The 13,403-nt window shown below is 31.4% G+C and overlaps 1 protein-coding gene across 1 annotated transcript in view; it reads left to right on the top strand.

Moving 5' to 3' along the window:
- The window catches only part of LOC111026330 (nuclear factor 1 X-type), a 127,297-nt gene that overhangs the window by 63,400 nt on the left and 50,494 nt on the right, over positions 1 to 13,403 (top strand). Inside the window, exon 3 of the mRNA XM_022304389.1 lies at positions 10,258 to 10,441. Coding sequence (XP_022160081.1) covers positions 10,258 to 10,441 — 184 coding nt within the window. The remainder of the gene's footprint in view (positions 1 to 10,257; positions 10,442 to 13,403) is intronic.

The following is a 13,403-nucleotide window of genomic DNA, read 5'->3' as shown; positions in this document are numbered from 1 at the left end:
CATGAATGCTTAATATAGTTCCGAAGCCGAAAGATTAAAACCGACCTCAGACTACTGGCTTTCCCACATCACGTCACCTCGTAGGTACATGCTATATATTTTTTTTCATTTTTTTTTTCTATCGTTCTTCGTAGTCGACACTTTTTACATATTCAGTTCACGTGCCATGCTGCCGCCGCCGCCAACGTGTTCCGTTCTCACAAAAACGCACGCGCGACGACCTACCGAGCACGTCGTCGTCGTCTCAGCCGATACCCACGCCGTACTTAAAACATCGTGTTCAGTCTGTTTCCTTCCTCCGTGTGCATACGACACGTCCTCAGTCATTACACCGGGATGGTGACGATGGCGATGGTGTGCTCAATGTGAGGGGGGGGGGCATTAGAGGAAAGACGTTTGACATAACAATGATAATATGATTATTTTATAATTCGACCGCATCGTTAAGATCGAACCTAATTTTATTTTATTGTAATCCTCATAAAATTTTAAATTTCAGTTATATCATACCATGATAAAATCTTTCATAATACGCAACCGATGAAATATTATTTAAAATAATTAGGTATTGTACCGATTGAGATTCGTAAAATGTACAGTTTTGTTTCGACGAATAAACAGCAACGTCATGATATGTATACAATACCCGTGGAAGTATAAAAAAAAACGAAAGGGAGGAGAAAGTTAAAAATCCCACACTCTCGCACGTGTCATGTAGTAACTTTAGAGACGAGAACACAACATTTTTCACAGCTTTTCATCACTCGAAATTTATAATTCAGAATTTCCTTAACATGATTGTTATTTGTCTTTATTGAGCCAACGTTGTTTTTTCCGTCACAAAACCTGTCTTGTCGGTCGGGTGAACGGGCATTGTACATAATAATATTATTATATATAGATTTTGAATTACTTTGCGCTCCTATTCATATTTTTATTTTCATATTATTTGAATACATTATCTTAAACTTGTACAGTCGTACATATTTCAATTATTTTCAAACCTTTTATAGAATAATATAAATGGCCAATAAATATAATGTACATACGTATATTTCTTATATATCGTCGGTCAGGTGCATATATTAGTATAAAATATGTGATTATTAATTAAGTGATTATAATGCAATAAATATTCGATAAAATGTAATGGAAAATGAAAATTATGTTTGACACGCCGTTGTATTTAATTTAAAAAATACCATACCGACAGTTAAATATAGATTGTCGTATTAACCTTGTATTAATTATGTAGACATAAAATAATAAAATACATAAAAATAATACTATTAATAAGACCTCGCCACCAAATGAATGTGTATCAATCAACCATATTATTATAGTTTTACTTGATTCCCTCTGTACGTCACAAGAAGGTCTGTATACTAAGCAACCCTTCAACAATTCAAATAAAAACACTAATCTTGAACCAGTTTCCAATATATTAAATGTGATATGAGTTAATGTAATTTAAAAACTATTAATATTATTCTGATCAGCTTTAATGGTTTATTATACTGATAACTATTGAGTATAGTTTTGTTCTTTATGTCAAATATTATTAGATGTTTATATGTATATTCTTAAATACATTACATTTCTACACTGACATTTAGTTAAGAAATGTTAAATTTGATTAAACTGTTAAATTAATATTATTTATAAATACATTACAAATCAAATAATCATTATTTTTATACTACACTCAAAGAGTAAAAATGATGGTTCATTACTGTATCGGTCTATAATTAAAATTGCATTTAGCCGGTATGCATATGAATACTAACTTCACTTAACTTTTATGTTTAGATACGTATTAATTTATATCGCACATCGAATAGGTACTTTGATGAATTTCAAACAAACCATGCTTGTTATACCTACTGGGAAAAGTTGACCTGTGACAGCGGTGTACCCGAATAGCCTATCTACAACGCCGTCTGATCTTAATTTATCGTTCAAATGTGTTCAAATGCGTTAAAAATAATCATGCTAATGAAGATGAGAACAGAAAAAATAAACCAAGTCATAAAAACCAGTTAAGCTTGTATTATATATTCTGACCTGATTCTTTTAAATAGTTAAAAGTTTACTTCTCCGTACGATATACATAATATTATATAACACCAATGAATGATTAAAGATCGTTTATATTAATGATTATTATTTTTATCGTAATATCTGATAATATTGTCGACCTCAATAATATAATAATCATGCAATAGCTGTGAATAAAATGCTATAAACTATAACGCGAGGCTTTATAGTGGTTTATCGATATTGTTTTTATAATACCAATTTACTCCAGCATAACAAATTGCAAAGTGCATTCCCAAATGCCTTTTATTCCAGTTTTTACTTCAAATGTTGACTAGAATTATCCAATGATTTGTTTAATGAGGCTCGTTCGTGAGAACCCGTCTTCTCTGACTTAAATAGCTAGCCTAGTTAGTAGTTTCTCTTGATCAATTTTTTCTCTCGTCATACCGTTTAAAGTACCTACCTAATTAAACACAATATGTTTGTACTGTTTTTTTATTTTCTGAGTTTGTCCCTTACCATACAGACAAATCAATACTCGTGATGCAGAAACATTTCATATATTTAATGGTGAACCTGTGCGTCAAATATCATCGAACACATTAAAAAGAAATATAACTGTAAAAATAAAGAAACATTTTTAAGTCGAAGGGCTGTGTTCCGTATCAAGAGTTGTACTAGAACATTGAGAACATGTCAATCGCTTTTCCCCCATACCACTATATCTGAGCTTCAGTTATGCCACTGGGCTCACGTAGTGTGTATAATAATATTAAAATATAACACGCGTGCGTATTATAATACTTATAGTAATAATAACAACAACAACAACAACAACACAGTATTAAGTGTACAGGTACAGAGATTCCGGTCGTAAATCGAATCCAATGGCAATAAATCGGAGACCTGTATACACTGCAGCAGGTATATTTTAATACGCGTTTGATGTAGGTACATCGTCTTCGCCATCACGCGCGTCAGTTATAGCTTATACGTCCACTGCCGTGCGTTATATTGTAAACAGAGTATTTCGCTACACTGAAGCCGAGAGACGTGTATATCGGGTAACCCATAGCTGTACGCACACCCGTGTACGTGTATATAATAATATCATGTGGGTACCTGCCTATATAATGTATTCGAAAGGAGAACAAAAAAAAAAAAAAAACACACGTACATAAAAAACGCGTCTCCCGACAACGTGACGTTTTCGGTTTACAATATTATGCCGCCGTTGTAGTAGGTTATACGACGACGTATATACCTGTATACATAGTGACGGTATGTATATGGACGTTATGCATATTTTTTCGCTCTCGTTGATGATGCGATGTAACGCTTATAAATCAAAGAGGCGCTCGTCTGTGCCTATACTGCGGTCGGTTCTGTTTGTGCATAGGTATTATATATTTTTTATCCGTTTCTGTCTTACACAATCGACTAGGTACATAATATTGTAATACGTCGGCAGCTGTGCACGCCCACGCACACGCGATGTACGCAATCGTATTATGCACCATATAGGTACGATGATGGGCAGTATTAAAGTCACCGTCTTTCATAGTTATTTTGAGACCCCGCGGGTGACGGCGGCGTGTCAGAAGCCAAACAAACGCGATAATATTGTTATCCAGAGATACTCGGTTATTCGTATTATATAAACACTTATATATTTTAAGTGACAATTTTGACGTCCCGCAGTAGGTGCATAAATACAAAGTCCTGCTAGTTAAAGAGCAAAATTAACTTGAGATAGTTGAGTTCAGCGTTGAGAACGTTGAGTTAAAATAGCTAATATAGTTCCCGGACGATTTGTCATGTAACTGTGCAATTTTAAAGTTAATATGGAGAAAAATATAAACTCAATTCACCCAAAAAAGAAGTTAATTAGTTGTTTTTAATTACCAACTGTGCAACACACAGTGGTTGTGTAAATATTAATTTGTTCAATAAATTTCTCTAAACATTTTGTTGATAATAATATGTCCTCTTATTGTACTCAAGCTGTAGTGGTTTAGGAAGAATATCAAATCAGTTATTAAATCCATTTTTTATTTATTTTAGTTTAAAATCATTGATTGTAGACAACAAATTAATTATTATATTAGGCTGAACTACAGTTATATAGGTTGATTTAACTGGAAATAATATTTTTCTAATCAACTGACAAAGACAGGTTATTTCAATGAATACTTTTAAATAAACTGAAAAATTATGCTAAGCATTTCTGGGGAAGGATTGAATTTCCTTGTTTCCATCATCTCGGGTACCTACGCCTCTGGTGTGTCAAGAGTGTATGATATTATTTCAAACACGTAATTAATTTGTAACGTGTATATCAGTTATACAATAATGTAATATATTCGGTTATATATTGCATGTATATATAACATTAGATTTATGTATATTATGCAGTGCACCTTCGGTTGCACTGAGACATATGTATTTTGATATATATTGGAATGAGGCAAACATCTGATTAACTCTATATAAGTACACCTTAAATAATAATAAATATATAAGGTCATTCAATGTTGTATTACAAATTCGCTGCGGTGTGGATCAAGTTTTATATCCGAATTTTCTCGGAAATATTTTATAAAACCCCGTTAATATTATGGCGAGAACAAAGTCGTATTTACGGGCGTCCATATGGATGGGTCTGCATTGAACTTCGACGAATTTTGCTAATCAACACTTATTTATACTTGAAAGTGGATATTTTGTATGCGTTAAATCAAAAAGCGTACTAAGTGACATTTTTTTCTGTATTACAATATTATTTTTAAAATAATGATACAATTATATTACTGCCTATAAATATGTATACCTACGGCCTTAAAAGAAAAAGTTAATACCACTGTTGTTTATAGTATACTATGAGATGTTAAACATACATACCCATATAATACACCTTATGTCCTATTATATATTAATATGGTGGGTACCCATTAAAACTATTTTTTTATTATTATTATTATACCTTCGGCGATATGGGCCATTTGGTTTACAAATAATTTATTTGAATTGATAAGATATTATTATGTGTACTATTCTAAATATTAATTTTAAATTTTGGTTTGAAGATTGGCGGCTATGATGAATTTGATGATGTTGGCTATGGATTGAGGGTGATTGTGGAGTATTTCGGCTAATATTCGGGCAGGTTGTAACTAATTCTGATGTTGTGGTATATTCAGTGCCGTATTTCTCAGTAAACACTATAAGTTAGTGCTTTTATAATCGTAGTTGTATATTTTTATTTTTCATCATTAAAATTTTAAGTAATAAAAGAAAAAACTATAATTGTATGCTTTAATAACATTTTTTAGACTAGAAAAATATTTATATTAAAAGGCGGCAAGTTATTTAGTGCAGCACAATGGTTAAATCCGGCACTGGGTATATTCGATATTCAGTAAGAATGTTGTTGATGGTAACTTGGAAACCACAAGCTGTGCATATTCTTCTTTAGCCATTAAGATGGTGGGAGATTTAAGTATGTCTGATTCTGAGTCTTGATAGAATAACTTCAATTTGTCTGCATATTTCGATAGGGAATGTCCAGTTGAAGGTGTTATGTTTGATGTGATTCAGTTTCGTGGAGTAGGATGTTCATTGCTGGTGTCATATTAGTTTGCAATTATTTGGTATAAGCATTTGTTGAAACTATTTTATAAGGTCATCAAAATCATAATTTTATTTAGAAATGTCCACTACATTTTCAAATTTTTCCTTCTTGTGCTTATGTATTATGGATAAAAAGTTGTTGTCCCAAAGGCTCCTATTATATTGACTCTTAAGGGTACTGCCGTAATGGTATGAAGGTTATGCAGTTTACTATTAATAGTCTAAACTCTATAATGTTCAAAATACAGCTAAACATTATGTCAAGTAAATACCATTTAGTAAGAAGTAGCGTGTTAAAATTTGAAATAAATTGTAAACTAGTGCAAAAAATGATTCGTAATGAGTGATGATACAGATTCTTAATTTAAAATCAAGGCAGTAAGAAACAATTATATTTAAATCATTGCAATTTTTCTATTAATAACTTGCTGTTAAAATTAAAATATCTAAAATATTTAAAATAAATGAAATCATGGATAATATTTTATTGTATTCAAGTTCTTTATTAGGTAAATTACTATAATATTAAAAAACAACAAAACTGTAATGAAAATTCAGTATGTTATGTGTGCAATATAGCATCCTGTATACATAATATTTTATGCCTACATTTTTGTGGCTTATTTCAGGATGACAGACATTGACAACGTAGGCATAAGTCCATATTTTTTAATGGGCTATTTTTTCCAATGTCGAAACTTAATTAATAAAATTAATAGATACACCCAAACTATTAATATTGTTATATTATTATTCGGTCACGAATAACATACCTAATGTTATATAAATATTTGGCATTTTTAACCAATACTAAAAAATAATGTATGTCTATTGTATAGCTATAAAATATTCTGAACTGTGATCACACAATAGCGTTATCAAAACGTATGATGATAAAATAAAATTTATAATAATTAATTTCAAGACAAAAATCGTAAAACGCCGATTAAGTACATGCGTCATAGTGTCATAGTCCATAGGAATATAATATAAAATATCAACTGATGCAGCTTACCTCTGAACGACAACGCCGAATAACATCTATACGCACAGTCAAAAGAAATGTCAATTAAAACCGTGATTTAAATAACACACATTCGTTCATATATATATATATATATGAAAATATACATACATAGTTCGTATACATACAGTATATATAATATGTCTTCTACTATAAATCTTACAGACGGAACACATTTTCTGGGTTTGATTGCACTCAATCTTGTCCGTCCGATCTCATTATAAAATGTTAATTTCGAATCCGACACCTCATTACTGCCGCAATGTCACCGTATATACGTGTTGCAATAATCGGTTTAAAAATACAATAACTAATTATATTATATATTTTCGATCTCTGGTCGGCTCGTCTTCTGCTTCTCCGCTCTTTCCACACCGAAACCTAAAACAGAGTTCACGAGTCTCGTGAGCGTATATACGTGTGTGTGTGTGTGTGTGTGTGTGTCACGTGTGTGTGACGTGTGTGCGTATGTGCCTTCGGGAGAAATACATCGAAGGTGGCCTGCTAATTTACGAACCAACGAGGTGTCTGTCGCATCCAATTAGCGAAATTTATTGTCCATTACATTTTAGTGTTACACTGATTGTGAAACAAAATTTTTATCCGCAACCGTGAGTACTGTATATTATATTATATTATAATACGAACGGAAATACCGCATGCCGGCCACATCATTATTATTAATTTTTTATTATTCGTTTATTTACGGCGACGAGTCAAATAATATTATATAATATTGACGACCCCAGTAAACTACTCTTATAGTTTGGTTGCGGTTTGAAACAAAAACCCACTACACAGCCATTGTCCATAAATATATTGTATATAGTACAATTTGCACCAATCATGGAAACATTGGAAACCCCCATTTTTTTTTATGATGAATTAATTTAAATACTAATTTTTTGAATTTATAAGTATACATAAAATGATCATCTTTCAAATTTTTATACCATTTAAGATGAGTCCTGTGGCGATGCATACTTTAAATATATATATATATATTATTTATTATTTTACTGCAGAATGTGATCTTTTGGAAAAATTTTATGTATCTAAATTAAAATTTGAACATGTAATTTTTGAGTTATTTAAATGTATACTTATACAATATAGATAAAAGTCAATTGAATTGTTTTTACTAAAATATTAAATATGTTAAATAACTTAAAAACTAGTCTTTCAAACATCGGTTTAAATATGTCGACATTTAAAAAAAAAAGTGTGTATAGCTACAAGCCACATCATACTCTTGAAATGTTATGAAAAAAATATAAGTATATATTGAAAATATGGTCTTCAAAATTCAAAAAAAAGTATTGAAAAATGATGGATGACAACTTACCATACTTGGAGAACCACTCTGTATGTTCTTCACATACGTATTATATTATTATGTATGTATAACTTACCACAAAGCGAGTTCGGTGTAGCTGCAGGAAGTCATTAGAAAATTCGAATTTGACCTTTAGCGATTGTAACCACCATCCGTAGCGTATATTATTGTGTATAGCGTTCAGGTCGTTGTACGGATTTATTTTGCAAAACGCATCACTCCTGCTGGGTTTTGAGTGTACATCGTGCGTGTGTATAATATGTATATATTATTATACATACACATGTGAAGTTATTACATTTATATCGTAGGTGTTTCGTATAAAAAACAGAATAATACCATCAATACACAACTACGTTCATTCTCAATAATATTTTTTAATATTATTTCACAGAACAAAATATACACACAGTATTATATTGTATTACATTTAATCATACTCAATTTTTTTCTTGTTTGTGATTTTATTTTATCTAATTTTTTTCATGTGACGATTGACGGCAAAAATTTAGAAAAGTGTAAAAATGTATTAGAACTGGGTTTATTATAATGTAATCGGTACCCGTCGTTTTTAATTTATTTCCGTTGTCTTATGCTGATTAATAATTTATATTTTATGTATAATTTCAAATCGATCTATAATATATGCATTTTTAGTAATATAGATACATCTATAATAATATAATTAGAAGATTGTACGAGTTCAATTACCATGTAATAAATTATTTTCATTTCATCACTGTTTTTTGCCAAAACTGTAGATAGAATTGTATCTATGCATCATTATTAGTAATCTTTAACAGCAAACCGTTATATGGAAGAACAATTTATAAATATTTTTTGTGTTTAAATGAACATTTTATTATACTATTATACATATTGTGCAAGTATAAATGTCATATATGAATTTTAATATTAAAATTCTTGATTTAGTTCCCCAAAATTGTATTCTAGGCTGGGAAGAAGAATACCTATAACGGACCCCATCCAAATCTAAATCTCTTATCCTTCATCTGAGGTTCAAAAAAAATGTATCTATGTCGAACTACTTGATTTTGTTGCTATAAAATTACGCGTGATAACTAATGTCTTATCATTTTTACAATTTGGAAATGTTTATTTTGAAAAAATGAAACTTTTTACACAATCGAATTACACAAATTAGTTTGTTAAAGCTTTGAATTTGATAGACTTATTACTGTTTAAATTGTTATAATATAAGTGTTGAAGTTTTATTACAAGTCTGACATTTCGGATCCTTCATCGGAGAGTTCATTTCAGATGACTTTAGCTATCCGATACGTTCCGTGTACACACGAACTATATTGGTACTCACTGTTGAAAACGGAGGGTAGTGATGAGGGTTGGAAATAATGTCCGAGCGCTGATAGGGATCATAATATAATAATATAAATGTAAACGAAGCGTAACGTTTTTTGGTGGTTCGCAATTCGTAAAAACGTATATTATCCCTCCAACCACAACATCCTTTAATCTGTCAAGAGCTGTGTACGACCGAACCACTATTATATGCAACAGCTATGCATATTTTTTCAAATTGTTTCGACAATAAAACTCTGAATACAAAACGAAAATCGACTGTTTAGGATCTACGTACTTCTACCACCAATGATTGAATGAATCCTATGATACTGCAGTCCTATAATAAGTGTAGTAGGTTGTTTAGGCTATAGCCTATGGTGGAAACAAATTATTGCTTTTTAATCTCTACATTTGTCGTTTTTAATTTAAACATTTTAACTCTATTATATTATAAATTTATAAACAATAAAACGATACTTGGACTCTAAGATAAGGAGCTTATATTTAATGTATATGTGGTACTTTTATTTAATATACATTAGGTAATAAATAATTATACATGTAGGTAAATGAATTAATAATTTGATATTTTGTATATTATTATCGTACCTACACACCTCTGTGGTATATATCCTGTTTACGATGTTGAAATATAAAAGACAATACCCGACGGTGTCTTTCAGTGTCAAGGAAATCTAGCTGTCTTGCCGTTGACGTATGTTTAGTAATAATACTGGACTTGCCGAGACATATCCTGATATCCACTAACAGTATTGTTAGGCGTTATGACAGGTGGCAAAAATCTTAATCAATCTCTGCCTACATACTATTGTGTATAGATATTATATATACCTAATATATGTACAATTATGTTAAAGCCGACAAATCATCACATTGGTTACAGGTATGGCGGCTGGACCTCGTCATGGTGATACTGTTCAAGGCGATCCCACTCGAAAGCACGGATGGAGAACGATTGGAAAAGTCACCGGAGTGCACACATCCCAGCCTGTGCGTGAACCCTTACCACATCAACGTATCCGTCCGTGAGCTGGACCTATACTTAGCCAATTACATCAATAGTCACGGTAAGCGAGTTTTGTATAAATTCAATATAATGTAATAATAATAATATTAGAAAACAATAATCCAATTAATATGTATAATATTATATTATATTGAATTGAATTGTTGGGCATACAGCCCAATGGGGTTATATTATATAGTCATATGGGTGTATACCTTAAATATTGTCATTAGCTGTTGTGGGCAGTAACTCTATCTAAGTTTCCCTAAATCCCTAAAAAGCCACACAGGAAAATTGCCCCACTTGTCCTACTTTAATACATCCCTGGGAGTTTTAATAATAATATTTGTATTAGTTTAAAGATGAGAATTGTACAAGCACTAAAAACTTTCTAAATGTGTCTACTGGTATGCCCTAATATTTAAAGCCTAAATATTTCTAAAATATGATAAAAAAATGAATAAATTCTAATAATATATACATATTAAATATTTCCATTGATAGCAGAAATGTTAACTATTCTTTAATCTTAAATTAAAACTTGAAAAAGATTACACGAAAAAAATAATCTGAACGTACTTTTTACACCGACTTTCACATATTGATCATTATACACGCGAGTATAAAATATGAAATCTATAGGAAAAATGGAATTTTATAGATGTTTACGAGCAACACTGTCCAAAATTATTTTTAGTTTTTACCTCTTTAAATAATAGAAAAAAAGCCATTATTAAACTTTGATAAGTTAGAGTAATATAGTCCGTATATACTTAATGCCATTACGGTGTTTCCAAAGTATAAAAAGACTGCAATTATTGTGTTTTCCGAAATTCTTATTTCCTATGTTTCTTGTTGTCAAATATAATTTCCATTAAAATAATTTATTATGTTAATGTTAAAAACCCAAAGGACCTTCTATTATAGGCATACACAACAATGTAAACGGTGACGAAACACTATTTATTGAATATAATATGTACTTCATTTGTTTGACTTTTGTAGTTAAGTTCATTCCCGACCCATTAAATCATAACGATTTAAAAACACTATATAAATATGTCATCCATCCAATAAGCACAGTCTAAAAATTGATATTTACGTTTCGAGTTTCGCTTAATTGTATTCTTTATTATTGTGATGATACATGGTATACTGCAATTACCTAGTCTACAATAATATTGCACATATTAAAATACTTATGCGTATATAGTATCATATTGTGTTCCACCATTCTGTTGTCTCTTTAATGTCATTTATTGCTATTATAGATATTCAACCACCGTATTATACGTTTATACATTTACAGGGATTTCGATTATTGTTTTTTTACAACTATCACTATCGCATCGTTTCGTAAAAATCATTTTGATATTCAGGTGTCATTGAAGGCTGTTGTAACTAACTCTTAAATACTTCATAGGTGTGTATCTCATAAACGTCAAGTTTCTTCTGAAAATGGGTATGAGATGTTTTTCAATTCGAATATATGTGTTGTCATACATGTAACTTAGAGAGAAGGAGACTGGTAGGTAAAATAGCTGATATCGTCTCTGTCTCTCACTCCCCAGCTCTCTCTGTATATTTTCTTTTTTTTAAACTCTTTCACTAAATGTCTGCAACGTGTAGTTTTGGTTAAAGGGTATTATTCCTCGTTCTCCTCTCCCACGCCTGCTTAGCCGGATCGATGAGAATAATATAAACTGTTGCCAAATGTTTGCGCGAGAACCGCGACCCGCCACAGTCATTGGTATTCGATCGAGCACGTTCTCGTGTATATACGTTCGTATTTTTATGTATATATTTATCGGATACGTAATATTTTCTCCGGGTTAAGTATTGGGTCTCACGCGGTCGGCCGGTCGGAATACTAACCGACGGTCTGGCCCGAATCGCACGTCTAATTTATAACGATATGTCGTCTCTCACAAGGCTCATAATTAGGGCAAGGACACGCCACTGCTGGTCGCACACCTAGAAATGGTTAAAATCGCCACCGTTATAAACGGAATAACAATGATAGCGATGGTAATACTAATAGTAATAATCACATATTTTATAATATTATATTATTCTAATATGCATTCCGTAGATCCGCGATGGCGTGTGACCGACGTGACTATGGTTGTATATAGACGCCATGCATTATATATTATTTATCCGTCGCCAGTAAAATTTGAATTCAAATTATGTATACGCGCGTCGTCCTATACCAGACCGGACCGCGTCGGTGAGAACGGTTATATTACTCATTCCCTATATAGTATATATGTATATGGGAACTATATGAGTTTTTAGTACTCAGTGCGTAAGCACGACGAAACTAATAAAATTTCAATATCGCGGACGTGTGATCGAGCACAATGCTTATTATTATTACTATTATTATTATGAACGTCTATAGGTACGGGTTGAGCCCGAAAATTATTCTTTACCTATATTATAATGATATGCGTAAAGTACTGTACACGTTTTTCGTCAGTTTGATGGTTTTCATTTTGACCAAATGGCAAAGGCAGAGGAGCATATCTCGATAGCAGTTGATATTGTTAATGTGCAACGCGGACGTGATATATAATATAGAATCTAGATAGTTTTCCTATCTTCAGCATTCAGCATAATATTTTTCACATTTCCACCAAAATGTGTGTCTAAATAATATTATAGGAATTAATGCAAATAGTCATAAGTAATAGTAGTTTGGACTGTATCGTGTATTTTATTGTCATTTGAAAACGATGTTGATGACGTGAGATGTTAAAATACGCAAACACATTGTTAAATTTGACATAGGCACTCAACTGAATCCCAACAATCCAATTTAATATAATACTATAACAAATATAGAATACTATATGAACTTATCAAGTGTGTTTGTGTGTGTGTGTGTGTGTGTGTGTGTGCTGAAAATTTTACTCAGAGGTTAAGCCAAAGGGGTTATGGTAATATTTTGTATATAGTGGTATTTTTATGGACTATCCATAGATATATAGTGTGTAAGTAGTATATTATTGAACTCCTCG

Source organism: Myzus persicae, unplaced genomic scaffold (genome assembly GCF_001856785.1).
Source record: "Myzus persicae strain clone G006 unplaced genomic scaffold, MPER_G0061.0, whole genome shotgun sequence".
NCBI lineage: Eukaryota > Metazoa > Arthropoda > Insecta > Hemiptera > Aphididae > Myzus > Myzus persicae.
Note: the sequence above shows the minus strand (reverse complement) of the source record. Positions and strands in the feature narration are given on the sequence as shown.